This window comes from Neopelma chrysocephalum, unplaced genomic scaffold, assembly GCF_003984885.1.
Source record: "Neopelma chrysocephalum unplaced genomic scaffold, ASM398488v2 Primary Assembly neopelma1_96687, whole genome shotgun sequence".
NCBI classification, from domain to species: Eukaryota; Metazoa; Chordata; class Aves; order Passeriformes; family Pipridae; genus Neopelma; species Neopelma chrysocephalum.
Genome location: NW_020925332.1, coordinates 348,965 through 376,569, shown reverse-complemented (window position 1 = coordinate 376,569; position 27,605 = coordinate 348,965). Strand labels below are relative to the sequence as shown.

At 38.9% G+C, this 27,605-nt stretch overlaps 1 protein-coding gene across 6 annotated transcripts in view; it reads left to right on the top strand.

Annotated features, from left to right (window-relative positions):
- Nucleotides 1-27,605, top strand: part of AOPEP (aminopeptidase O (putative)) — a 147,326-nt gene that overhangs the window by 23,706 nt on the left and 96,015 nt on the right. For 5 of the 6 annotated variants that reach the window (XM_027709104.1, XM_027709106.1, XM_027709105.1 and 2 more), the window contains exons 6-7: nucleotides 25,340-25,529; nucleotides 27,245-27,354. In XM_027709104.1, coding sequence (XP_027564905.1) covers nucleotides 25,340-25,529; nucleotides 27,245-27,354 — 300 coding nt within the window. The remainder of the gene's footprint in view (nucleotides 1-25,339; nucleotides 25,530-27,244; nucleotides 27,355-27,605) is intronic. The other variant, XM_027709102.1, reaches the window with a different exon arrangement.

Genomic DNA, 27,605 nt, shown 5'->3' with positions numbered 1-27,605 from the left:
GAGTCCCATGCTCTTGTTTTTTCCTTGAACACTCAGTAAGGACTGTGGTATAGGTGGACTTCTGGTCTTACCTGGTTTATCTGTTCTTGAAGGCAATTATGCCCAGCAGAGCTAGTAAGTTAAATGGAACCAATTAATTTCTGATCAAGATACTGACATTGTCGAAGCAGGAACCTCATGTTAGGTTGTTTGAATTCTATTTAGGCTCTAAAATCAGTGGCCTCATTTTCAGCTGTGCTGGACACCCTCGAAACCCAGATGATGTTTGATGATGCAAGCACAGAGGATGCTTGGAATATTTGTAAATCAGGTCAACTAGCTGGCTAAATGTGGGTGTAGCAACCCAGCTTTCAGTTTGTGTTTATAATGATCTTATTCACTCTTCTACTCTCGTGTAAAAAAGTGATCCTTGGTATTTAAGAGGAAAGAATATCCCTTTCTTTTGAACACGGTGTATCAGCAGAACTCTTGAGTGTTTCCAGTCCCTGTCACTGAGGTTGTTAAGTTTTTAAACGGAAAGGGGGGAAGGCTCAAGCAGCTCTTTGATCTGTGCCTCTGTGACCAGGATTTGTCCCCTCTGTCTGCAGAGTTACAGTGACTGCTGATAAGTGCAGAGAAAATCAATATTGGAAAACACTCAAGTGTCAAACCTAACTGTAAAACCTTTAGCACTGTTCAGTCTTGCAGAACTGGGTTTGACTCTTTCACTCAGCTGTACAAGTCTTTTGTGACTCTGTACAGTACCAGACACTTTTTTGCACAACATTTTCTGACCCTTGGCTGAAACCTGAAGTGTAATTTGGTACCACTGCAATCACAGTCCTTCATCCAGTTGTCATTTTACTACCAAAACAGGTTTTGGAGTACTTCAGGCATAATATATTTCCTTATTAATGTGCTGAGCTGCCTTATTGGTCTGTTAACGTTATTCTTTATAGAATAAATCTCGTAAGATGTCCCATTACTTTAAACCAAGACTATATATTGATACATGAGGCAATTGCTTCTGGTTTCTCTCCCTCCCTCTTGGCTTTAGCAACAAAAAATGTGATTTCTTCTTAGAGTAACTGGAGAGTTAGTAGGGCTCTTTTGATGCTACTGTAGAATAGTAACTGCTTTTTAAAATTCCAGGATTGGAATTATTGAAGAGGCTGCTAGCATCCTTGTAGTTAAGGGTGCCTAAGTACTTCCAATATAAACTTGTATTTCAGTGGTTTATTACTGTCTGTAAGGACTTTTTCCCAGCTTAAAGCTGGCATAAGGTGTTTTGGCTTAGGAAAAGTGTGTGTGTGTATTGTACACACATATGTGAGAGACCAGCATGTTTCTATGCTTATTATATTTGTTATATGTTACACAGATTATATATATATGTTTATGCCTAATATTATATATCCATGCCTGCTCTTTATATATGTGCATATGTATGTGTGTGTGTAGATAATACCAATGAATTCTTTTGTTGTATGAGTTGCATGGCATTTATAAAGGAAAAGTATTCTTTTCCTTAAAAAGTGATGTGTGTATAGGCAGCTAGAATATGGAGAGATGAAAATATTAATTAATTGTCACTGGTCAATTAATATTAATTAATTGAACACTGGTTTTGAGATTTTGAAACTGGTGTTCAGAATTCCTCCTCTCTGTCCTACTTTATCTCTAACCCTCAACTTTGTTCTCCTACCAGTAGAGATGTATAAGAAGATTGAAAAAGATTTTTTTTCTTGCAGATTAGTAGTAAAATAGTCCATCTGCTGTTTAATATTCACAGTCAGCAGTGTTAGACTGTTTCACTTAAGTTTCTGAATCTTGTAAATAATAGAGTGCTTATAAATCATTTTAGATTCAGTAAAATTACAATGGGGACGTTTCGTTAGTGGCCAAGTGTAAATGTGACTATCAGGACTCTTTTTTTAAGTCTTTTTATCTTTCTCATGATGTAAACTGAGCTCTGACTGGACCAGCAGTATTGACTTATTAAAAAAAAAAGGCTTTAATTCCCTCCCTTGTGCATCACCCAATCTCTTAAAAAAACCCCACACAACAAGCAAACAAACCCCTCCTTCCCCCTCTCCCTCCTCCAGTTCTACAGTGAGTGTTCACGTGTAGCTCTAGGAAAAAAAAAATGAAGCCATGAGCCAAAGACTGGTTATCTATTTTAGAACACGTAATTATTTGGCAATAATGTGTAAGTAATCTAAATGACTGGCATTTGACAGCTGTTTGTTGCTAAACAATTGCAAGTTCTGTTCCTTCCCCGTACCTGTGACACATGGTTCATGATTTAATCTGTTTTACATTTGTGCTTATATTTTTGATAACAGTTTCCCAAATAATGTTTCCAAAGAAGCAATTTACTGTTGCCCATGCAATTACACCTTCAGCAACCAGCTATTGTATGCAGGTGATGATTTTTCCTATTTTTGATGTACTACAGTGAATGTCATGGTCTCTGTGATGCTGGTGTAAACCATGAGTAATTCCATTAAGCTCTAGGTAGATCTGTCCTATGTGCATGAGATCATAATTTCTCTGTGGAACTTAAACTTTTACAGCTAAATCCTAAAAAATATAGAGGTAGGAACTCTTGTAAATATTTGGGCTTTTTAGCTGTTAATTAAAATGAGGTGTTAAATGCTGTTCCTAATTTTTATGAGGTATACTGTGATATCGTTGAAAATAGGATTTCTTGTGCAAATCATTGTTTGCATGATGGTTTAGAACTCGGTACACAAAAAGCAGATTCTGATGATGGCTTTCTCACCTAATCTATGTAAAATTTTTGGCACATTGGAATAGGAATTCACTCTTATCTGTGATTTAGACAGATGTTGTCTTTGTTGGGTGACTGGTCAGTTGTACTCGAAGTCACTTTCTGTGAACGCAGCAATTAAACATCTTTTCCTTGAGCCCTTTTTGCCAATCAAATAAAAACAGGGAATGGAGATGAAATTATCTATTACATGTGTCAGTTCCAGGCATCTTTGGAGGGGGCAGTGAAAGATTATGTTGAGATATTTCCACTGCAGGGGTAGGAATTTGTAGCACTGCTTCTTACACAAGGAAGAAAAAGATGGGGGGAAAAAGGAAAGGATGGAGATTATCCATTCACTGTTTCTCCTTATCTTGGTTTCAGTGTGTGCTAAGCTGTGTTCTGAGTGCATTTTATTTTATTTAACATTTGACAAAGGCCAAATTGCCCACCCTCCCTTGCTTTTTTGGGTGTATAAACTCCAGGGGAGATGGTGTGGAGAAAGGCAAAGCCTTAGCTGTGAAACACATCCATACGTGGTGAAGAAGATCAGATAGAGGATTAGCTGAAGAGTGACAACATAGAATCATTTAGGCTGGAAAAGCCCCTTGGGGTCATTAAGTCCAACCATAAACCTTACACTGCCAAGTCCTGTTAAACCATGTCCCTGACTGACACATCTGCACCTTCTCAGGAACTCCAGGGGTGGGGACTCAACCACTTTCCTGGGCAGCTGTTCCACTGCTCAGTAACCCTTTCATTGAAGAAATTTCCCTAATATTTAATCTAAACCTCCCCTGGAACAACTTGGGGCCGTATTGTCTTGTCCTGTTGCTGTTACTTGTGAGAGGAGACTGATGGAAATGAGCAGTGACACAGGAACCTGTGAGGGAACAAGCCAGAAAATTCAGCTGGTGAACACATTCCAGGTGCAACCACATCAGTGGGTGTGTTTTAGTGAAAACCAGCAAATTTCCTTCTGCATTCTCCAGTTGTGTATTTGATGCCACTGAGGAATAAACTTTGTGAATTAATTTAGTTGCTGTGGTACCACTTCATAAATGTTATTTCAGGTATTATTTTAATTTTGTGCAGTGACCAAAAACCGCAGTAAAGGAGCAGGTCTTTCAAAAGCACCCAATTGAGGCAGGGACCCCATTAAACAATTCCCATGGAGTGCTTTCCTGTTTGGTCTTGCAAAGTGAAGACCACAGCAATACTCCTTCTCTGAAAGTTGATAAACTTCAAACATGTTTCTTCATTGTGTAAATCCATGATTTCTGGAGACTTCAAGGGGGATTATTACCCTGTTGAAGGCTTCTCTTGACCTTTATTGGGAAATGTTAGAAGGGCTTGTTTGAGTGGATTTCCTATGAACTGGTGCTTAAAGAGCCCACTTTTCATATTGTTCCTTTTCCTTCTCTAAAGTCAAATTTAAAATAGAAGCTGTAACGTGAGGAAATTCAAGTCTAACTGGATTGTGAAGCAAGTGGAAGCACCACGGAATGTTTACAAACAGAAGGAAATGTTGATTTAAGATTTATATTTCTTCTAGTCTATGAGTCAAACTTTTTCTGCCGTTTTTGATATTTTTACAGAAGTGTGATTGTCTTGTAATTTAAAGTGAGCAACACACGGGGGCTTTTAAATCTTTTGAAATACACAAATAGTAAACTATTTACTCTGGGGCAAAGGTTTGAGGGTTTTTTTTTAGCTTCCAGAAAGCTTCAGAAGGAAGACAAATTCAGAGAAAAAAATAGCATTAACTCAAAAGAATCCAGGCAGAATATTTAGAACATCAGCTGCAAAGTGTTGAAGATTAAGTTGTAAGATCATTGTTTTGGTCTCACTAATTTTTTTCTGTTGAGTGCTGAGTGGTCAGACAGGAGTTAAATGAGCCCTTCACCACTGGACTCCCCTGCAGTGGGGGTTTGGACCTTGTGGTTTTCCAGTGGTTTAGGGCGAGTTTCTGTTCCCAAAAATATCCAGTTTCGCCAGGAAATTCTTACAGAAACAAAATCCGGTGGTAAAACTCCAACTTTATATAAAGTCAGGAGGCAAGAATGCCTCTCTCATCGCAGCTGGGGTTTTATTTGTGTTTGGGGTTTTTTTGAGACCTTCTGCAAGTATTTTTTTATGTGCCCATTAGCTCTGACCAAGGTAACTTTATCTCCCTAGACCTCGGTTTAGCTTTGGGTCTTATTTATCTTTGTCCTCTTTGAAAACTTATCTTAAGGTGTCTTTTTTAATGGCATTGGTACTTGGGATTTTTTACCCACTTCTTTCAGCTGCTGCAAGTCTGGTTTTTTTTCACTTTCTGTACTTTTGTATGGTTAAGTTTCTTTTCCTCGTGTGTGCTGTGATTTAGCACTTTGTGATTTGTGGTTTAGCTTTGATCGTGACCATTCAGTTGAGTCTTCTGCTTAATGACCTGGATCCTGTACTTCCTGTATTTCCTATTCTTCCTGTTTCCTTGCTGTCATAACATTCTGTCTTTTGGGAGACTTCGTTCCTGAAGGACAGTTTTACTGAATTTGTGGTTTTCAGCAGCTTATTTGTCCTTAGAGTGATCCAGTTTGCTAATCCCTTTCTCCTTGTGCTCAGTCCCAACATCTGCCAGCACGGGGCTTCACGAGGCTGTGGGTCAAATTTCAGTGACTTTTGATGAGAGGTAATAGGTAAGGCTTTTATTGCCTCATGACCCATTGCTAGTTTTTTAAGCAATGTTCTGTTACTCCCTTGCCATGGAAGGTCTGAGGTTTTTCTCCCATTTCAGCAGCAATGGGCTCCAAGCTGTTCTAGGGGCCTTTGCAATTCTGGGTCTGGAGTCACCTTCAGGAGGCTCCAGCACGTGTCCAAAGGCACAGTTTTCACCTGTCACCTGTTCTGTGCCTTTAGAAGAGTTAACCCAGTCTGTTTGGCTTGTGTTTCTCTTCTGACATATCAATGCTGATTAGTTAAATTTTGTGATTGTGATCTTCCATCAGCTGCTGCTGCTCCTGTTTGGCTGAGAATACACAACTAATTTTTCAACACTGCCCCTGTCAGATGCTGCAGCTTTGGACCTATTTTGCCAAGGAACATAATTTCCTCTTTCCCCTCTGGCTCCTTTCCACCGTGTGTTACTTCCAGCTACTTTACACACCACTGTAGTACCATATAATGTTTATTTCTTTAAAATTCAATAGCCTTCTGCTTCTTTGGTTTGGGCAAGAACGTTTGGATCTGAGCGTTTAGGTGGTTTGCCACACCTTCCACAAGAAAGTTTTTTTATTTTTAGATGAAAAATTGTTTGTTTACAAGGCATAATGGATGGCAGAACTGCTAAGAACAGCTTGGGCAGTGTTACATTTTCAAAAAAATGCACATTTTTGGTAGATGCTATAGGAAACACTTGGTCTAGCAACTGTGGAAAGATCCTATGATCCTTCTCTGTTATTTTTTGAGTGTGTATGTTGAGAGGATTGGCTAGTCTTCTCTTTTGATTTTTTTTGCCTGTAATAAGACAGGAAGGGATGTATTTAGTCGTGCTTTGGTTGTTTTCATTAAAATAAACTCCATGGGTGCTGACTTAAGTCACAGATGTTTGTCATGGAGACCTGTAAACCTAAGAAATTCAGTACAGCAAAGTGAGTTCTCATTATAGGTTCCTTTAAGTCAGCCCAGCAAGTAAGTACATTATGTACCTGTTTTGCATTGAAATCAGACTCAAAAGCTAAATTTTCAGTGACAGTGCTGAGCTAATTTCTAGTTCAGAGATCAGCATGCTTAGAGACAAGTCAATAACTTTAGAAATGCTTCTGAATGTGTCTCTGTATTTGTGCCTGAACAAAAAAAAATCAAGACCAGTAAAACTTAGACAAAAAATAATCTTAAACCCCCCCTACTGTTACTGCAGTTGACTGTGTTAGCAGGTAATACAGTGCCAATGTATTGGATGAATAAATAGTTTGATGTAGTCAGGATGGAGACTTCTGCATCTGAAGTCTCTGCAGTAGGAGAGATGTACTTTGTAGTTGATTTATTCTGGTCTCCCCTGAGCTAAATGTTCCTTCCTAAGCATTGAGGCTGTTCAGAGAGTGCTTATTTTTTCACGTTCTCCTGTTCCTGCTGGAGTGAAATCGTGCTCAGCTGGAACAGCTCCCTGGTTTCCACAGGAAACAATGCAGGTTGCCTGCAGCACAATCTCCCTGGTAGCTGAATGGAATGTGTGAATGGCTGTAGGATTTGCTTTGGTAACACACTGTTGGTCCTAATGAAAACACCAATGGGGGCATAACCACTGTCATCCTCAGCAGTGAACTGTCCTGTCAAACTGAACTAAGTAGTTAGGGTACAAACTGTGTGGAATACTGTTTTACTGTGCTATTTACACATGGTGACAGTGTAGCAAACACTGATGAAGAGATCTGATAGGTGGGAAAGGTGATTTTATCTAAAATAAAGCCTTGAACAAAGTAGATTTCACTTGCTCACTGTCACACCTGAGCACCAGAATGTGTGTGGTGTCCAAGAAGTCTGTCCAGAGGTCTGGCACCATGATATTTCTGTCCAGATGTTGGGCTCTGGATCAGTTACTGTGACATGAAGGACGTGTTTCAACTCCTGGGCTTTTCTCAGCTTGGCAACCACGTGCAGGTTGCCTTTTTGGAGCCAAGGTTGTCAGTGCTTTCATCATTTTCCCCTTTGTGAGTGGTCAGGCTTTGATCACTGCTCTTTGTCTCTGGATTCGGATGTCTTTTTGAAGCCTGGCTAAGCTGGGGTCTTGATGACCTGGTAAATTGTGTGCCATGAACACAGGACCTTCTGAGAGCCTTGTCTTGTGTTCCTCTGTGGTCTCCTGCCACACCCAAGGCATTCCCACTCCTTCTCAATTCATTCACAGCAGTGAAGCACTCAGCAATACTCCTGCCAAAAGTCAGGCACTAAGATGATGTTACCTTCTGTGGCTCAGTTTTTGCTCTCCCAGTGACATTTTTTCGCAGAAGTTTTGTTAAAAAGTAAAACCTCATGACAACTTGCAGCTATGGTGTTAAATTTGGGCCGGGCTGTGAGTGGAAACCAGGGGAGTTTTCAGGGGGACATGTGAGCCAGTAACAGTCCTGTAAGCTACAGATATGTGAGGCATGTGGAGGAACAGAGAGATGTGGAGGAGCTACAGAGCCAGTCTGAATCCTGTGCCTTTTCCTCAGCAAGATAAAGATGCTGATGAACAGAGTACACAGACTTTCTGTCTGCAGAATATACCAGTGAGTCAAACAGGCCTACTCAGGAGCCTGGGAGGACCAAGGAGATCCAGGCAATACAGAAGGAACCACAATGGAAGTGTGAGTAAATGTTAACCAGCACAACAACCTGGTTGTGGTGAGCCAGCAATACTTGTAAAGCCTCTTGCTTGACAACAATCAGATCAGCTTTGGTGACCACCAGACTTTAACTTTGTTTGCCTCCAACTAACTGGAACTCTTGCAGAGCTCAATGTGTGGATGTAAGACCATGGGCAAAAGGTGTTGAACTGGAAGTTTAATAAAAAACTACATGTTGATATCATCCCCATGACTAAGAAGCATGGAATGATTACAGAAAGAAAGACTTTTGCCATGACAGCAGGATGTAGCAGAATTAGATTAGTAAAACTCTGGAGCAGTGTCTGTTCCCTGAGAGCAGCTTGATATGATTAAACTTCTTTTAGGTACACATCAGCAGGAGCTAGACAATCACATGTATTTGGTCCATTGCTTGAGCCAAGTAACCTTGATCTGAGAAACTGGTAACTTAGAAATTTGCTCTGGTATCAGTTGAGTAAAAGCTGGTACACCAGAGCTCCTGAGTTTTCTTGCTCAAGTCCAGGATGTGCAAAGCAGTTTTCAGTTTCTTCCCAACTCCCCCTTCCTTGTGTCTTTGTCCTTAAGAGCAGGGTCTGCCAAATCAGTTGTGGGCACCTTCATAAATTGGTTTCTGGGTGAGACTGACTGGTGCTTTGAGAACAGCTGACAGATGCAGCTTTAAGCTGTGTGAGGCAGAGGGAGATTTCAGAAAGTTTGGAGTAAGGCAGTCATTCCTTTTTTTATGTGTTTTGGCTGTGGCTTTGTCCTTTAGCTCTTCCCTCCTTGCTGATGCTGTGTTGTCTGCTGGAAAGCGTTTTTCATCAAGGCTGGAATGATTTCTTGGCTGGCCTGGAGACATCATCCTGCCCATGCTTGCTTAGCATAAGTATTTAACACTGACTATATTAGTAGGTGTATATATATATAGATATTGATATAGATATTGATATATAACACCCCCAAACCCTATCAAAACAAGAAACATCTTTGCTTCTGCTTTTTCCCCTGGAAGAAGGATCAAAAAAGAAACAATGTGCAGCAGATGTGAGGCACATGGCTTAATCTAGTCTGATGTGTAAAACTATGCAGAGCACAAATTTGCTTTGTTTCATTGTTATTAGTAGATTAACTCCACTGAAATCTGGTCAAAGTAGTCCCAAATTGTACAACTTTAAGACAACAGAATTAGTCCTGCTTACACATGTGGTTTATTTAGATGGTAAGGCTTGAGGAAGACTTTCCAAAACTTTGTGTTTATGTTACTTAAACCAGTGCTGTTCAGTCGTGAGCTTTTGTTTATGTACTGTGTGTTTTCAGGAATGATTTTCTCAAACATGTAAAGACTGCTAAAAGATGATGAGATCACAAATCTTATGGCAGTCTGGTTTTATTTTATGATTTATATTTATTTGTTAGCATTGCTTTAAAGCTTAATGAAAGTGAGTTTTTATGTTCTGCAGTCAACAAAAACCTTTTTTTAGTTGTAAAGCTATGAAAAAAAGCATGTTTTCCCCATACAAGTCTTTGGAATCTATCTTAATTGCCATTCCAGCAATAGTCAGTTGAAAGTAATGTGTATTTTATTAGTTTTTCTTATCAATTACATATTTTCATTATGATAGCATTGTCTTTTTGGTGCTTAATTACTATTCATGTGGGAAGTGCTGCAAAAGCTGATCAAAGCTCTTATTGATACAAATCTTATTCCTTGTGTAACAGAGCATAAAACTGCCACCAACACCCTCCTGGGTCACTCAGTGGTATAACAAAAACCCCTCTAGAAGGTGACTTTAATGGTAAATTGCTGGGTTTGGTGTTTAGTTGCACAGTATATAGGTTTATAAAGCTAAATCATAAAGGGGTGTCCTAAGGAATTCTGCATTGTACTTTTGTTTTCATACACGTGCCTCACAGCCACTGTGTGTGCAGGAAATCAGTGCTAATTGAATACTTTGCATATTGATATTTACACTTTGCTAAGAGTAAGATATTGAATACTTTGAATATTTGGTGTGGAACTGTGCTGTGCAAGGTTGGGTAGTACCTTCCAGACACCTTGAAACTGTTCTGTTAGCGAAAAATGGTTGTGTCTTCAATTTAAACCTGAGAAGGTGGGTGGCACCTTTTTGTAGAAATGTCCACAGAAATGTACAGAGAACTTCTCCAGTGGTTAATAGTAGTGGTAGTTTGCTTAATACAAAAGACAGATTTCCCTTTTCTGAGGTATTTTTCACTTGTTTTACACTAGGGGCAGAGTGCTATTTTTAAATAGAATTCAACAAATTTATCCTTAACAATGTCTGGCATTTCCTGACATAGGAACTTTTTAATGTCTGCATAATGAGACTGAAATGCACTAAGTTTGTTATATTTACATTCTAAATTGATTGTTAATGCAGCACTTAAAGAGTGTAAAGCAAGAATTATTCATACTTTTCTGCATCTCAAAGCAAATAATTTTTTTTATTTTTGTCTTTCTCTTTAGTCTTATATTGTCTTAAATATGATCCTTTGTGAAGGTAAAGAAGGGAGTTTGTTCAATTTTGTGCCAGCTGCATTTGTTTATTGGTTTTTAATTGTGGGCTGTGGTAATAATTTGACCTAAAATGGACATGTTTGAACTCTTACATAAAATGATATTCTAAACAGTGTAGCTCACTGCTCAACAAGAATGCTGAATCTGTCAAAACAAAAATACCTTTCTGATAATAACCACCTTGAAAGTAGAAAATAACATACAGAACATATGGATCAGTGCTTAGAACCCAAGAGAAATACCTGAACAGAGACACGTGGGTGGAATGGCTAAAAATATACACATAGTTTTAGATATTTTAATCTAACATACTGTGTCTGAAAATGCAAGGCATTCCTAAGATGTTGACCTTGGCACTTGAAAAGTGAAAGAGATTAATCTGTGATCATTCCCAATGAGCTGATAAATTTAACTTTCCTTTGGATAAAAGATAAACTAAAACCAAACCTCGAATTAAACTGGTATCAGTTGATGTATAGATGTGCTGGAGAGCTTGCCCTCCACCTTATATCTCCTACACAGCCAGATATAGTCAAGCACAAATCATCCAGATCTGAATGTAATGATGTTGTGCTGTAATCTTGTTGTGAAGTTAATGATACAATATCAGATTTTTAAAAGTCTGTTATTACATTAACATTTTTTTGGTGTGCCAGCTTGTTCCTTTTCATTCTGATTAGATTTTGCTTTTACTATTCCATGTTGGTACAAGAATAAATACTTCATGTTGCATTTCTTGCTTTTTCTCCTTTTCAGCTGTCTTTGATGTTACCTTTTTCTGATGCAGTATATGCTTTTGAGTGCCCAGAGATCCTAAGCTGATGAACTGTTTTGTGCCTGATCAGAATCAGTAAAATAAACTGGTTGAAAATGAAATCACTGAATGAAATTTCATTGAAAATTGGTTTTCAGTGAAAACATTGAAACTCTGATGTAGCCAGTCCCTGTCCCTCTGAGGAAGAACAGTCTGTTAACAGCTTTGCTTGTGTTTTCTGCATTTAAAGCACATTTGTACTGCTGTTTCTGCTTTGGTGATATCACCATCTCAAATTTCATTCTAACTATATCAAGTTATCAAATAAAGCTACAGCACTGCAGTGGCCAGGGAAATGAGAGGCTGGACAGTAACATGTTTATGATCTAAATTCTTCCAGTTTTTCAATTCTCAGTCCAATGTCTGTGTTCAAGGCTTGCCAGCAGTTGTCTACGTTAACTGAAGAACTGTTTCTTTGCATATTTATATGCTTTATTTTATTTTATTTGAAAGAAAATCCTTCTGGACAAATACACAAAGCTGAAATGTTCGGGAGGTGGTGAACCAAGTGATTCTTGACATTGAGCAGTGCTCTGCTTTATTTGAGTGGTATCTTAATTCAGCTTTTTTGCACATCACTGCTTGATCTTTATGTAGGAAGAAAGATATACATCTCTGGAAAGTTTCAGCTTAGAAATAGTATAGTATGGAATTCCTCGAAGAAAAGTGTATTCTGCACATTCTGAATAAATCAGCAGTACAGATTGTGGGTTCCCTTTACTGGGCTGTGTTTTGCCTAAACCTGGGTTTTTCATACACACAATTTAGTGATGTTGGCCTCACATGGGGATGATGTATGTGGGGCAGAAATACTATATTGCCTGTTCCTCACCCAATTCTGTGTCTGCTCCTGCGTGTATATACTTAAATAATGTTTTTAGTCTTGGATCCTGATCTTCCTGAGAGAGTTTTGACTGGCAAATGAGTTGATTGGAGTGGAAACTTGTCCCATTTGTGAGCTGTGGTTCAAGGCTTGGTAACAAAACCTGAGATTAGAACCTAGGAAAGCTCTTTGAACAGCTTTGTGTTTGCAGTTGTAAACACAAACACAGACACCTCCAGAGTTTATCAATGCCTTGGATCAGTTTCTGCTTGTTAATTAAATTAATTAGCAGAATTAAAATGCAATGACAGTATCACCAAGAGCTTGAAGGAAGCAGCTTGTAGTTAAGGATCTTACTGAGGGTAAAGAGCTTTTTTGTGGTTGTGTGTATTACTTCTGCCTTGCATCTGGTATTTGTAATACAGCTGCAGAAGGAATTACAGGTTATCTGTAGGATGCTTCAAGACCTCCCCTTTCTGGAAAAAAAGGATAGGGCCATATAATTTATTATTAAATTCAGATATTTAGCTATTTTAACCCTCTTGTCGTGAATCTGGGGTTTAAAAAGAAGGCTTTAACCCTTCTTGCAGATGCTAAACTTTGTAGCAGATTCATTTTGAGTATAAATGTGAAATATAGTTGGAAATGCCTGTGCTGCCCTTTGCCACGGTTGTTGCACTCTGGCAGCTGTTGTTGTTGTTGTTGTCATATTAGTACTTTTTACTGCTTTAAAAAAAGGCAGAAAAGTGTTGTTGGTGCCCCAAAATACCACAGTATTCCCCTCAATGCTCAGGGAAATTGCCTGGTATTTGCTTATTAGACTTGAAAGCACTTTGAGAATACAGAGACACTCCTGCTGACACCATAAATCTCACAAAATGTCCGTGAGCTGGTTCATTTCTGTTAATTTGGTAGTTTCAAGTGACCCTTATTCATCTTGCTATCTTTAGCTTTACTATCTTAACCCTCAGGAGAAGGTGTTGTTACTATTATTGTGGCTACTTTGAGCAGAGTCCTGTGCCTGTGATTACAGTGGAAATTACAGCAATGGTCTGCTCCTCTATGTGTAATTCCTTGGATGTTTTTCAACCTTTCTATTTTAATCTTATCTTTTATTATCTTGTCTTTTATTATCTGCCTAGAAATCACTCTCTTCATCATGTAAGTTTTAGGCTTTTGACACCTGAATGGGGTGCATACATACAATTCATAATGGTGGGTGATTTTAATCTTCAGACTGATAACAAATCTGGCAAATCCCTCAAGAAATGGTGTGGATTCCTTGATATTTTCATCCCTTTCTACTCATTGCAAAGGTTGCTTGGTTTAAAATTGTAGGGCTGATGTCTGTTGTTATTACTAATGCTCAGATGTCAAAGCAGGTATTTTAACAAACTTTACTTTCAGCTAATCATTATAATCTGCTTATTCTAGGCTTAACCAGTGTGAGTTAGGTCTCTTTGGCAGTAGGTTATTTCTCTTTCCTGAGGTGTATGAAACTGTTCTAATTTCTGTTGTTTTCCTCCTTGACACATAAGTTCAAGCAGAAAAGGCTGTTTTAATAGAACTGTTTGATGCTCTGTTCTGTCATCCACGTGCTTGTTTTGGAAATATTCAATGGAATACCTAAGAATATTCATTAAAACACAATGAGAAATGTGTTGGAAGGAGAGAGGACGTTATAGGATGTGTTTGGGGGAATCTGAGCAGTAGTGATATTAATGCTTTGTTTTTTCCCCTGTACTGAGGCTTTTGCAGTGAATGCACCGGTAAAGCCAATAAAAATGAGAGGTGGTTATTATGATTCTCTTATAAATAAACATCTGAAAAATATTATTTACTAGCTTTTGTACTTCCTCTGCCACTGCCAAATTTTTAAGGTTCTTATGTCACATACGGAGCAGATTTCTCTGATGTGTTGGTCATTCCAAATTATTCTGCATTCTTGTGTTTGTTCACTGATGTGAGAGGGGAGGAATGAAAAACAGACTGCTGTATCCTGAGAACAATAATGTAGCCCTTGTGTCTGTTTCATTATATTTGAAGTAAAAATGATGATTCTTCTCTTCAGAAGTGGCTTAACACGTGTAGTTAATTTTTAGCTTCTGCACGCTCAAGCTTCACTTTACTTTTTGCTTACTAGTGCTGTCAAAATATTGTAGTTTGTCCTATGAAGTTTCCCCTTATTGGCTTGTGGATCATAATATTTGACTGGAAATTTGAAACACAGTTTTTAATTTTTCCAAGGGCTGATATGTGGCACGTTGCAGTCAGGGTGTTGTACATATTTTCTCTGCACACAACTGTCCTTTCCCCCAGTTTGTGGCTGCTGGAGATGTGCTTTTGGACCAGCAGGAATGTTGGGACACAGACTGAGGGTTAAACTGTTGGAATTGGTGGAAGAACTGTGGTGGATTCGGGGTAAATGAGTTGAGATGTGTGGCTCTGAGTATATGAAAAATTTGCTTGGAGATTTCGGTTTGTGAATAAAATACCAGCTCTGTTTTCTGGGATGGTTTTTGGATTTCCTTCGTCTGTGGCAACATGAAGAAAATAGATGGTTTGATTTCTTTCATTTTAAAGGCCAGTCTGAATTTTTTGTTGGGTGGCAGGCAGCTGGTTTGTGATGACTGCCTGTCCTTCCCACAGTACTGCATAAATTATGTCTCTGCTTAACTAAGAAGATAACTATGTGTGTTGTTATTACAAGTTTGTAATAATTCAGACTTAGAAGCCTAGTTTTAAATGTTGAAATTGAACAGTGAAGTCATATTTATTTGGTAACCTGTCACATTTGTAATATGATTCTGTATTGATATTTATTAAAGTTTCGTTTCCCTTTAATTACAGAATAATTTTAGATTTTCAAGCATCTTTAAGATTACTTGGAAAATTGTTCTCTTCTGCTTAAACTGTTTAAAGGTAAAAGTTAAGGTAGTGTTTTGAACTGTAAGGAGCCAGTACAGTGAATTTAATTTGTTGTATTTGTCAAATGAACGTCAGGGAGTTTGATGTCAGGAATACATTTTCTTTTGTATGATCACCAGCTTGGTAATGATAGATACTGAGTTAAAGCTGTGAGATAATTCTGAATAGCTTTGTTAGTCTTCTTGACAATAACTTTGTAGACCACCCAAAGAAAGGTGCATGTGGCTTGGTCACTGAGCAGATTTTTCAGGGGCCTAAATTAGACCTGAACATGATGAAATTCACAAAGAGACTTGTTGTCAGTGGTAGAAATGGCTTTGCTACCATCTTATATATTTTACATACCTACATTACAATATTTGAAAGGTTTCTGTCTTTGCACCTAAAATTTCTTGCACTTCTCAGCATTAGCTGAAGCACCATCGTGTTTTACTTACAGTACAGATAAAAATGCAGCACGTTAGAGACAAAATGGTTTGGAAAGAATGCAAAGATATTTCTAAAGAATTGTAGAACAGAATTTTGAGTTCTTTGGGAAGATTTTTTCTCTTTCCCACTGGCTGCAGTAGCGTAGTAAGGTATAAAAAGTTTTTATGGCCAGTGCTGCTTTTCTGACCTTGATTTTGTGTGATGTATTTGTGGTGCTAAACATTACACAGTAACAGTACATAGTGAGTGTGTAAAAGCAGTTTGTGCAAGTTATGTCTTGGAACAAACAGATTTACAGGTGAATTCCTCTTCCTGAATCCCATTACTTAAGTTTGAGTTATCATGTTTCCTTTGATTTAGATGTGCTAAAACAGTCCAGAGAGAACTGCTTTTGTTCACTCACTCCTCTAGAGCCATTGGAATACTGTAATAATTCAGTGGCACTAAGATACCTGATTTAAAAAAAAACAAACCTGTCTGCTTTATTGCAAGGAGGGAGTTAAGGGTAAAATGAAACTGTACTATAGGTCTACAGTATTTGTAAAATCTTAGCTTTGCATAATTCTCTGAAAAGAGATCTATTGGCAGAGAAAGCAGAATTCAACAAATTTTCTTTATGAATTAAGCAACTTTTTATTAAAAACCACAGTGGACACATCCTTTTATTGTTGGTCTAAACCAGGTCTCTGCTTAATAACTGTTTACTTCTTTTCTCTGTAATATTTCTAAGCTGAAACTGGCAATTATACTAAAATTTGGGATGCAGCCAGGCACGTAGGTACACTGTGCCAGAGACACGCTCTTAGTTGAAGCAAATCTCCAGGAGTGTTGTCCCACTTGACACTAAATTCTGCTAAAACTAAAAAGATAAAGAAATTACCCTGTTTGTGGAGATTGACTGGATCTACAGCAGTGGGACTGGACTGGGCTGTAAAATTGCTGCCTATTTGGGAACTTGGGTCTGTACTTTCTGAAAAATTATACACTTGGCACAACTTTCTGATCTTCAGGTTCGTAAATCTGAACTGATGTGAATGCCAAACACCATTTGAGGTTTCAAACGAATTGATTGGTGCTGGCAAGACAGAACATGCAGAAACAAATTTTAACCATTTGGCAAGACATAGATCCAACTGATTCTTCAGGGAAGTATCCAACCAATAACTGTTATTAACTGGATTTTAACTGGAAACCTAATTCTCTTTGGCATTGTTAGAAATTTTGGAATAGGGTCATGTCCTGTGAGAGGTCAATATCCACATGCAAATATGAATGCATGGTCTCACAAAAAGAGGGAGTGTTTAGTGTATTAGCAGAACTGCTGTCAGGACAGTATGTGGGAAGCAATCAAAAATTCTCTGCTTATTTTAAAATTTAATTTCCTCAGTGATTTAAAAAAAAAACAACAAAGCAACTAAACAAAAACACCTCAAAATGAGTGTCTTTTAATCCATGCTAGTTTAGTTGCTGTGGTCTTGCAAGGTGGAAAACCACCTTGCTGTGTTCTTTTGGACTTGGAAAAATACTTGCTAACAGAATCTGTGATAGAGTCAGCAGTTTGCCAAAAACAGAACTTGGCATTATCAATTTAACAATTTCAGAACTGCCATTCTATATTCAAGTTGACTGGATGAACTCACAAAGCACAGGTCACTGCTGGAAATCTGCAGCAGAAATGTTGGTTGCAGTGGATGTTTATAGAATGTGAAGGTGTTTGCTTATTTTTGGTATCTTCGAAGAGAAGAGGTAAATGGGTTCTGTGTCAGCGTCCTGGACAACAGGGGAAATATTTGTTTGGTCCTTGTGGTGGCCTGAAACAAATTTGGAGGTGTATGAAAAGATGAGTTGATGGAAGATGAAACAGAGTGAAAGTTCATTGGTAAGTGATAGTTCATATTACATCAGTGGAACACAGCTCTCAGTTGTGCTGTTTCCAGTCAAACCAGCCCTTGATATGTGTTCAGTAATAACAGCTTGATGTCTCTGTATGATGAATGAAGTGATTCACATGCACACTGGCTACTTCCAGTTAAACCATGCCCTTGCTGTATGATTTGACAATAATAGCTGGATGTCCTGTATGATGATAAAGTGTTGCTGAGCCACACTGAAGCTCTTCTTTCACTGGATATAATGTAATTTAATCTTATTTTTCCATCAGAACAATAAATGGGACTGTGTGTGGAAGAGAATCTGTGTTTGTGTGTAAGATTTTACTTGGAAATAACCTTCCAAAAAAGGAGGAAAGTGAATGCATGGCAAGGAGTCTGATGTTTCCAAAAAGATTTTGTTTACAGTTTTGTGGAACTTCTTAGCATTTATTGTAAGAAGAGTAGATTGTTTTAGTTTTAATAATCATAGTGCTCTTCTGTTCTAATGTTGCATTATCTGTGGGCTGCCATGAAGTCGTTACAAATTGAAGGGCTGATATAACATGAAAAGAAGCACCTCTTCTGAATGTTCCTTTTGTTCTGCATTTTACAAATCAGTGTGTTGACATTTGTCACTGGTGGATTTCATTATTTGCTGGAAGTGTTTTAGGGGGTTTGACAACATGAATGGTTTGTCCTACAGACTTCTGAGAATCGAAAAAGGCATCTTTGTTCTTTGTGCAGAAGCACAACAGACACCTTATTGATGGGGGCACACAAAGGAGGAGGGTTGTGGGGCTGCTGCTCAGAGTAAACCAAGGGAATAAGCATGAAATTTATATCAGTTTATGTGCTGTTTGTAGATGACAAAAATAAGAAAAATGGATGACAGCAGGACTGATTTGTTAAATTTCTGCTGCCTGAAACATTTTCAAGGTGAGGGTGCATTTGTACAAACAGAGGATAGAGGCACAGTAGAAATAATGCATTTTAGCAGGGATGTTGAAAATCAGAATAGACTTGGCAGTGTTGGGTTTGCACCATTCTGCACCGTTCTTCTGAGTAAAATGAAAGGCTTCAGAAAATGGATTTTTGAGTACCAATTCTTAAAAGCAAGAATTATGGGTTATACTGCACATAGGCAAAAATTAGATCACGTGTGAATTGGACAATCTTCTTCTTGTTTGCTCCCACGTTTATAGTTGGCACAAGGAGCAAGAGTGTAATAGATGTGAACTGAAAACTTAAAGGAATTGGATCTGTGCCTCTTTTATGATCTAAGAAGTTCCGATATTTTTAAAAAAAATCTGAGCTTTACCTTTTTATTTGTTTTTTCTTGGAAATATCAGGGATTTATAGCACTCTCTCCTCCAGTAATGTTTGGGATTTTCTGAATGGTTCAGGGATATATCTGGAGTTTTCTCGTTCTTCAGATGAATTATTTGTGATAGGAATCCTTAAAAAACAGGAGGCTTGGTTTGGTTTGTGATGCTGCTCTTTCTACACAGAGATTTAATAAGAATCACTTTTGCCTCCAGGCAGATTTCATTTCCGTGTTGCTTTCAGAACAGTGATACCACAGGACTTTACACTGAGAAGAGAATCCTGAAACACTCCAAGAACAAGCAAACTCTTTCCTTTTTCGTTGATTTTACTTTTTTGTTGTGGGTAAAAGCTTTCTCCTATATATTAAATGCAGAAAGATCCCACTCATTCTTATTTTATTTTGCTGATGTGCTGAAAGGAAATCCAGATCCATTAATAACAGTGCTGGAAAGCTGCAAATAGTGAAATCCATCCATCAAGTGATGTCACCCAGCAGTGACAGAATGACTGGGACTGAGGAACGTTGTCAGTGACTGTTCATCATAGTGATAATTTTTAGCAAGAATACAAAGAACAGTTTGGAAAGTCAATGAAACAAATGAAACAAATGATTCATTTCTAGTATAAAAGAAAAGAATCATCTTTTTAAGCCTTCCCTCTGGCATACTAGGAGGAAACAAACAAACAAAAATACTGTCACACAAAAGTATTTAATATTTATGAAACAAGAGCTGTACCTGTATCTGTATCTGTTTCCATTACTCACTTCTTGTAAAAATAATATGATCAATTAAAATAATTACAATGATCAGTGTCCATCCATTGCTATCTTCTGTTCACTTTTTTTATTTCAGCAAGTGCATAAGGTTGATTTTGTGGTCCTAATATAAATCAGTTTTAAATGAGGGAAAATTAATATAAATGAATGGTTCTAATAGAGACTTTCCACACTATTATTTATTATTAAGCATTTTCACATGGCTAATAGCATAACTGTTGGGATTTTTAAATATTTTCTTCAGTTGGCAGTCTCTAATATTTGGAAGGACTCAGGGAAATGTGCTAAAAGTTTCATGTAAAATCTGGAATGTAGCAAATTCAGAATGTTAACCAAACATTGCATTTATATCCATATATAAAATTCTTACTGGAATTAGTGGCAACATTATATTTCCTCTGGCTCCTTAGACATGAGCAAAATTTTTCCTTTGCCCTCCAACCCTCTTCTGTGATCCTACCTATATAACCAAGAGTAGGGATGTTTTATTATTTTTGTGATCTATCTGCTGTCTTACATAAAATAAAAAAAGATACTAATATGAAAAAAAACCTAAGGTACTTTGCTGAACAATCTGAACTAGAAATATTTTTATTTTCTTCATCTTTATTTCTTACTCTTTAACTGAAGTACTCTAGATTGACTTCCAATCTATCTGGTTTTAAAGAAAAATAAGAATAACCTTATAGAATTGTAGCCTGTAGGGTTTGTTTGGAAATTACAGCTATGAACAGTACAATTTGATACTATGAATATTTAGTAAGGGCTCTGGAAACTGGTGTCACAAATTATTTTCAATAGTTAGCAGTGTCAGTGCTTTTTGAGGAGCAATTGCAAGTGGAGTGTGAAGGTTAAAAATTGAGATATGTAAAATATAGAGTTGGCTTGGTTGTTGGGGTTTTTTTGAGTTAAACAGGTGCTTATATTTATTGATGTAGTTGTATTGGCACTTACCCATAGTCAGTTAAATATGAAAAAATTCATTCTGTGCTACACAACATGAAAAGCTGTGGTCCCTCCAGGTGTTTCTCTTGGAAAGCTGGCTGTAAGATTTTTGGCAGTGTTGCAGCCATTTGTTCCTAGGAGGTATTGTGTAATTGATTTTTATACTAGAATGCATTACTTTGTGTTTTTTTGGGAGGTTTCAAACAAATCTGTGTTAAAAAACCTTGATGGGAGCTTGAGGGTTTTGAATCTGTAATCCTTTCTTTTCCCCCACCCCATAATTTTCTGTGTTTGCTCCTTTCCCTTTACAGTAGCAGGGAATTTGCTGCCCATCACAAATCTTGGGATTATGGAAGTTTGGAAATGAATAGATATTGCTGTGCTTACATAAGACATTAGGAAACAATATCTGGAGAGTTATGGGGAAGGCTCGTGCCCTGCACATTCTTCACAGTGATACAGAGTGTGTAAGATGAAAAGCAGTGAGCTGGAGCTGCTGTTTGCCATCCTGGGAGCATCAGAGCTCAGCTGGTGAATAACTCCTCACCCTCACAGTTGTTTCTTGGCTGCTGGTTGTTCTTGTCTCCTTTAGTTCCTCAGGACCTTGTTCCAGATTGGGTTGGTTACTGGCAGTGCTTGAATCTCAGACATGAGACCCAAATCTGCACGTAAAATACAACATTCTCTGTTTCCTTCTTGATTTGCTTCCCACGTCAGAATGTTTTAAACAGGCAGGATTTATTAGATGTGAGTGCAGCAGGGCATCAGCCACACACGAGTTGTGTTGTGATTGTTTGTAAAAACACCAGTTAAAGGTGCTTGTCTTGTCCCTGTCAAAGTGTGTGCTCTGGGTGTGTCAGAGAGAGTATAAATCATAATTGTTTGAAGGAATTAGTTGCATTACTACCAGATTGTTCATTTGCAGACAACACCAAGGTGGGTGGGAGTGTTGATATGTGGATGGTAGGAGGGCTCTGCACAGGGATCTGGGCAGGCTGAGTCAGTGGATCGAGGCCAGTGGTTTAAAAATATCTTATATATCTTAAGAACATCTGCATGGGTGGATTTGAATGATTGGAACAGCAGGACTCTTTGGCCTTTCACACCAACAATTTCTTTCCCTCAGGGCTCAGTTTTTCCTTTATATGCCATAGTTACAGTGTCGAGATTTCCCTTAACTGCACTTTAACTGGGAGAGGGAACTTGCTCCTTCTTCCAACCCAGTGATGCAAATATCTGAGTTTTGAGCGTGTGATTCTCATCAGAATAACACTCCTTTGCTGTGGAAGTGTAACCAAGTGTATACTTGTTGAAAACAAGTCATTAACTTCCTTTCCTGTAGGAGCTGTTGGGAGCTTGTCCAGCTTCCTGGGAAGGACTGGTGGGGTGGTTGTTTTTTTTGTTAACTAGGAGAGGTTTTGCATCTTTATTGCCACATCCAGCCAGCCTGTTCTGGCCTGCTTTAGAAACTTGCTAGAGGCATTTGCAAGCTGCAAAGACCTCCTCAGGTCTTGATGTAATTTCTGAGGTGAACCCTTGTCCATTCCTAATGGATGAATGGATTTCTTTCCTTTTCAATTAAAATCAAAGAAATGGATATCAAGCCTTATTAAAAAAAAAAAAGTCTTGCAATTTAATTACCATTCCAATTATCTTATTTTTCACTTAGACACCTTCTTGAATTATTTTTTTTAGGAACAGCACTGCTGTGTTGTGCAATTAATAAAATTCATAACATTCCCCAAGCACAGAAAGGACACTGACCTGTTCAAGTGAGTCCAGAGGAGGGTCACCAGGATGGTTGGAGGGATAAAGCACTTCCCCTAAGAGGAAAGGCTGAGAGAATTGGGATTGTTCAGCCTGGAAAAGAGAAGCTTTCAGGGTGACCTAATTGGTGCCTTCCAGTAGCTGAAGGGAGGCCACAGGAAGGATCTGGAGGGACTTTCTGCAGGGGGATGTAAGGACAGGTCAAGGGGAAATGGCTTCAAGCTGAAAGAGTAGGTTTACATTGGATATTGGGTGAAAACTCCCTCCTGTGAGGGTGGTGAGGCAGTGGAATAGGTGTCCCAGAGAAGTTGTAGATCCCTGTGGGTGTTTAAGGCCAGGCTGGATGGGGCACTGAGCAACCTGGTCTAGTCAAAGGTGCTCCTGCCCCTGGCAGAGGGGTTGGAACTCTGTGATCTTTAAGGTCCTTTCTGTGATTCTGTGAACGCTGCACATCCTAAATGATGTCAGAAATGGAGATTTGGTCGGTATCAGCAGAGGTAGAGCAGAGTTTCTGAAGTCCCAAACGTGCATTGAAAATAGAGAATCTGTGTTTTAAAGGAATACACAGAGTGAAACCTTTCCCCAAACTAATAGGTGCTGGACATGTTCCAGAGACAGTTCAGTCTGATAAAAATTAGTCTTAAGATAAATGGGAACTTTGCACTGCTCTGAATTGGAGATAGAACTGGTTTTTAAGGGCAAACAAAATAAAAGGAATCATTTAAGGTGTTCTCCGGAAAGGAAGTTGCTGGCTGTACTCAGATTTTAAAATTAAACTCTGCTGCAGCACATAATCTAATTTTTGGCCCTTTAGGAAGCTGTACTCATAGTCTTTGGCCAAAATTTAACTCCTATACGTTTTTCTCACTGAAATGATTTGTTATCCTTCTATAAAGGAGAATACTGTTCAAAATTTTAGCATTTCTGTTTTTTAAGTGATGGGAAAAAGCAGGAAATACAGTCTTTACTTTTATTATATATTTACCTACTGTAGACTTAAAATGTACAACTGTTCAGTGATCCTGTTTATAAGGTGTGAAGTTACTTTTGTCTTCCTCAAACTAAACGTTGCCAGCAGTATGTCTGTAATGTTATTTACTTGGTCTATTTCTGCAGGTTTTTCTTTGCAGCATGTGCACATGCCACAGTTAGGGGAGGGGTCATTTACTTAAAACTGACTGAAGTAATATCCTCAAAGTTGTGGTTATTCTTCTCATCAGGGGTTTTATAATTACAGATCAATCGTGTTCTGCAGCTTCTGTGTTTGCACCTTCCCCCCATCTCTCTCTCCCTCCCTTCCTTCTCTTCATCAGAATTGGTTTTGGTAAAGATTTGGAGAGCTGCTGTTTTTCCTCACTTTGTTCTGCGTTACCTGATTCCTCAATTTAGTTCTTTAATTTCTTACATTGTTTCCTACAATGCCATCTGATGGAAACCTATCAACGTTTTTTTAATGAGGAGGTGGTTGTTGGGTGTGAGTGCACATCATCTTTTATGGCCTCAGTTCCAGACATTCAACTGGTTGCAGGAAAAATGTGGGTTGTTTGAACATTTCCAAGGGAAGGGTGGGGCAGGTGGGGAAGCTTTTTGGAATGCTGATGAATAATATTTGACTCTTGGAAGTGCCTTAAGGGCCACACACTCCCCTCCCGTGCTTTGGAACCAAGTTTTAAAGACGCATGGTCCTGAAGGTATCACCACTGTGCTTTATTTCCTCTCTGACTGACTGGAGTGAGAGAAGGGTTGAGGTGCAGATGATGGGCACTGTGGGTTGGTGCAGGAGCACTCTGCAGATGCTCCTCTTGGTTTGTGCCCTTGCTGCTCCATCTGTGACATGGGGCACTCATAACCTCCTGCACATCAGTCAGAGGGCTTAATTCTGCTGCTTTTATTTCCTAGGTATAGTTAGCTTCAGAACTTTTACAGCTTGTGAGAAGTTAAGGTCTCTAATGTCTGTGAGCAGAGCAGAAACTGCCTTGCAGCAGAACATGGAACTGCAGGAGGAACTTGCAATTCAGTGTGTTTCCAATAGCAGAGTGATAATTCATAACAGTTTTCCCCCCAATTTCTTTTTATAGTATTTGAGCCCAAAGCAGAGTAGATACAAGATTGGATTGTTCCCCCAGTGTTGTGAAAAGCAGATACTCACTTCTTCTCACTTTTGTGGTTGTGGTAAAATATGTTCTTCTTCCTCTGCATTTGCAGAAACGATCAACTGTTACCATGAGATGGTATCTTCTTAGCTTGTTATAAGTTTTAACAAGCACATGTGTTTTACTCTATGTTACTCTTGTTACTTTTAGTAACATAGTAGTAGTGATTTGTTTTCTTTAATAGATGTTTCTGCTTTATTTATTTCCATCTTTGATCATTTAGCTGGTAAAATCTTGTTGCCTGTGTTCACACCTGCCCATCTCTCTGTGATGAATGTTTCTGTTGAAATAAATCAGTAGTTTGAAAGTAGCTTTGGTTTCAGTTACTCCTTGCAGGTAGGAGCTGTTTGATGGTTGAATACAATACAAGTGCTTGGTGGAATTTCAGTTTGATTCTCTGCCAACCAACAAGAAAGTACAACTTAATTCCTAAAAACGCTTGAGCTCTGAACTGTGAGTCATGACCCAGCATGCATACACTAATAAGGAGCTTAGAGGGTAATGAAGCCAACCTGAAGGGAGCCTGCAGGAGAGCTGAAGAGGGACTTGTTACAAGAGCATGTAGTGACAGGACATGGGGGAATGCTTTCAAACTGAGAGAGGATGGGTTTAGATGAGATATTAAGGAAAAACGCTTCCCTGTGAGGACAGTGAGGCACTGGAACAGTTTCCTGGAGAAGCTGTGGGTGCCCCATCACTTGGTCTGTTCAAGACCAGGTTGGGTGGGGCTCTGATGTGGTGAAAGGTGTCCCTGTCCATGGCAGGGGCTGGAACTGGGTGATCTTTAGGGTCCCTTCCAAGCCAGGCCGTGCTTTGGTTCCCTTGTTTTGGTGGCCATGCAGTGCGTGTTGTAACAGGTCAATAATGTATCCTGTCACTGTTTTGTGCAGCCCACACATCATCTTCCTGTCCCAGAGTGTCCTGCCAGGAGGGAGCAACCTCTGTGGGACTCGTCTGTGCCATGAGATTGCCCATGCCTGGTTTGGGCTGGCCATTGGGGCTCGGGACTGGACTGAGGAGTGGACCAGTGAAGGCTTTGCCACTTTTCTGGAAGATATATTTTGGGCTAGGGCACAACAGGTAAGGTGATGGTACATTGTTTCAAAATTGAATTAACGTGGAAATCAAAATTATATACGTGGCATGCATTAGATATAAATTAAGCCTCCTCTGTTGTGAAGAAAAGTATTTTAAAATAATATTGGAATATGCATGCTGACTTGATTTAAAAAATGTGATCCACATTGAACACAAATCTTCACAGTGGCAGAGGTCAGTGCAAATGGGAATGGAAATGTCTGTTTGTCAGTTATTACCTTTCCACAGATGTACCACTCAGAATTCAGCTATCAAACAGTGGCTCTGCATTCTTTCCACTTATATTGTGCACCTGAAACTGGAACAATCAACAGAGTCTTACTGCATATTGTAATATTCCAGGTATATAAAGAAAATTTTCTGTTTTGGCCAAGAAGTGTAGCTCAAAGCAGAATGCAAGATGATTTTAAATAGGGAACTTCACTTTTTTTTTTTCTCTTACATGCCCTGCAAGAGTTACTCTCATGTCAGAGGCGTAGAAATCGTCGCCTGCCTTGAGGTGAAAAGCTCATAAGTTGCCTGTCAGCTTGTAAAGTGTTTTTCTGGTGCAATTCTTACTTTTGTGGTTCCTCTGCTTCTTCAAGCATTTCGTGTGTCAGTCACTTCTCCCCGTGGCTGTGCCAGGTTCTGCCCCAAGGTCTGCAGGCCTCCCCCTGAGGAAGAGCAGGATGAACTGGGGTCTGGCACAATGAACTCTTCCAAACCTCCTTTTTATTATCAGGCAACTCACAGCACCAAACAAACCAGAATTCCTTGACATATTCCTGAAACAAGAAAGAGAGGCTGTCCAAACGTGTGGCTTTTCCATTTTGGTTCCAAAGCTCATTTGTGCCCTTGCACTGAGCATCACTGCACTGCTGTGAGCTGCCCACATTCTTTCCTTTTGTGAGTCACTTGGAAGCATTTTGATTGCAGCAGACACCTTCCTCGTGGCTGAGTGGAAAGGAGCAAGCAACAAAACTGTGATTAGTTCCCTTGTTAATGTATAAGGGATACCTTTTAAACATTATTGAGTAGTTTTGAAGCTATTCAATCATACAATTTTAGGATTATAGTGCATGACAATCCTTTCAGTTGCGACTGGTGTAATTCAGTCACAAAGCTGCTTTTGCTTTCCCCCATCTCACATCTATTCTTACAATAGAGAAACATGAATTAGTATTTATTTGTCAGCTGACAACCTGGCATTTATTTAATGAGTATGAATCTCTGTTAATATGACATAAATGGGGGAAAATACCACAGGGAGGTTTCACAAGTGTAGCAGGAATAGCAGGAAAGAGGAATGAAGTCAGGACACAATGCAGCTCTTGGCTTTCAAGCTGGGTGAAGATGCAATAAAATCCTCTGTGCCAGGTACCTGTTCTGTTTATATTCACTTCATTTATTGCCAGTCACTAAAGGGAAAACATCATGCTCATCTCTCTCCTCAGTCAGAACTGTTTAACAGTCTGTTGAGTTGATGTGCACAGTGAGGGGTTTGTTTTGCCTCGTGGTGCTGTTAACTAACTCTCAGAGCAGCAACCCTTATTTTTTGGCTCTTTTTCTTTTTTTTCCCTTTTTTTTAATCATTGATATCAGTACGTTTCACACACCTTCCAAATATTAAAGAGAAACAAAACGAGTTTCTTGTTCTGAAGGTTGTTGTGGTGTGTTGGGAGGCAGCTCTCAGTGTCTGTGTGTGTTTGTGTCCCAAGCAGCTCTCCCATGAAGAGGTAAAAGGGCAGCAGGAGCTGAAGGCTTTGCTTCGCTGGCGCCGACTCAGGGACGAGGTGCAGAACTCTGAGGAAGAGCTGCAGGTTTTGAGGTAACAGCATGACAGCATTGCCTTGCCTGTGCTCTCCCTCTCCTGTTTTCCACATTGTCTCCCTTCAAAAGGTATACACCCAAACAATCTGATTAAACCCGCTGCGTTTCCTTATTTCCTTCTAATGAAAAAATAAAATGCAAATTAAATTGACCAGGTTGTTCATCTTGACTGTAATGCAATTGCTTCTCCCTTGGTTTTAGAAAGCTTTCAGAAACCATGGGATTTAGTTTGATATGGAATCTCTCTAA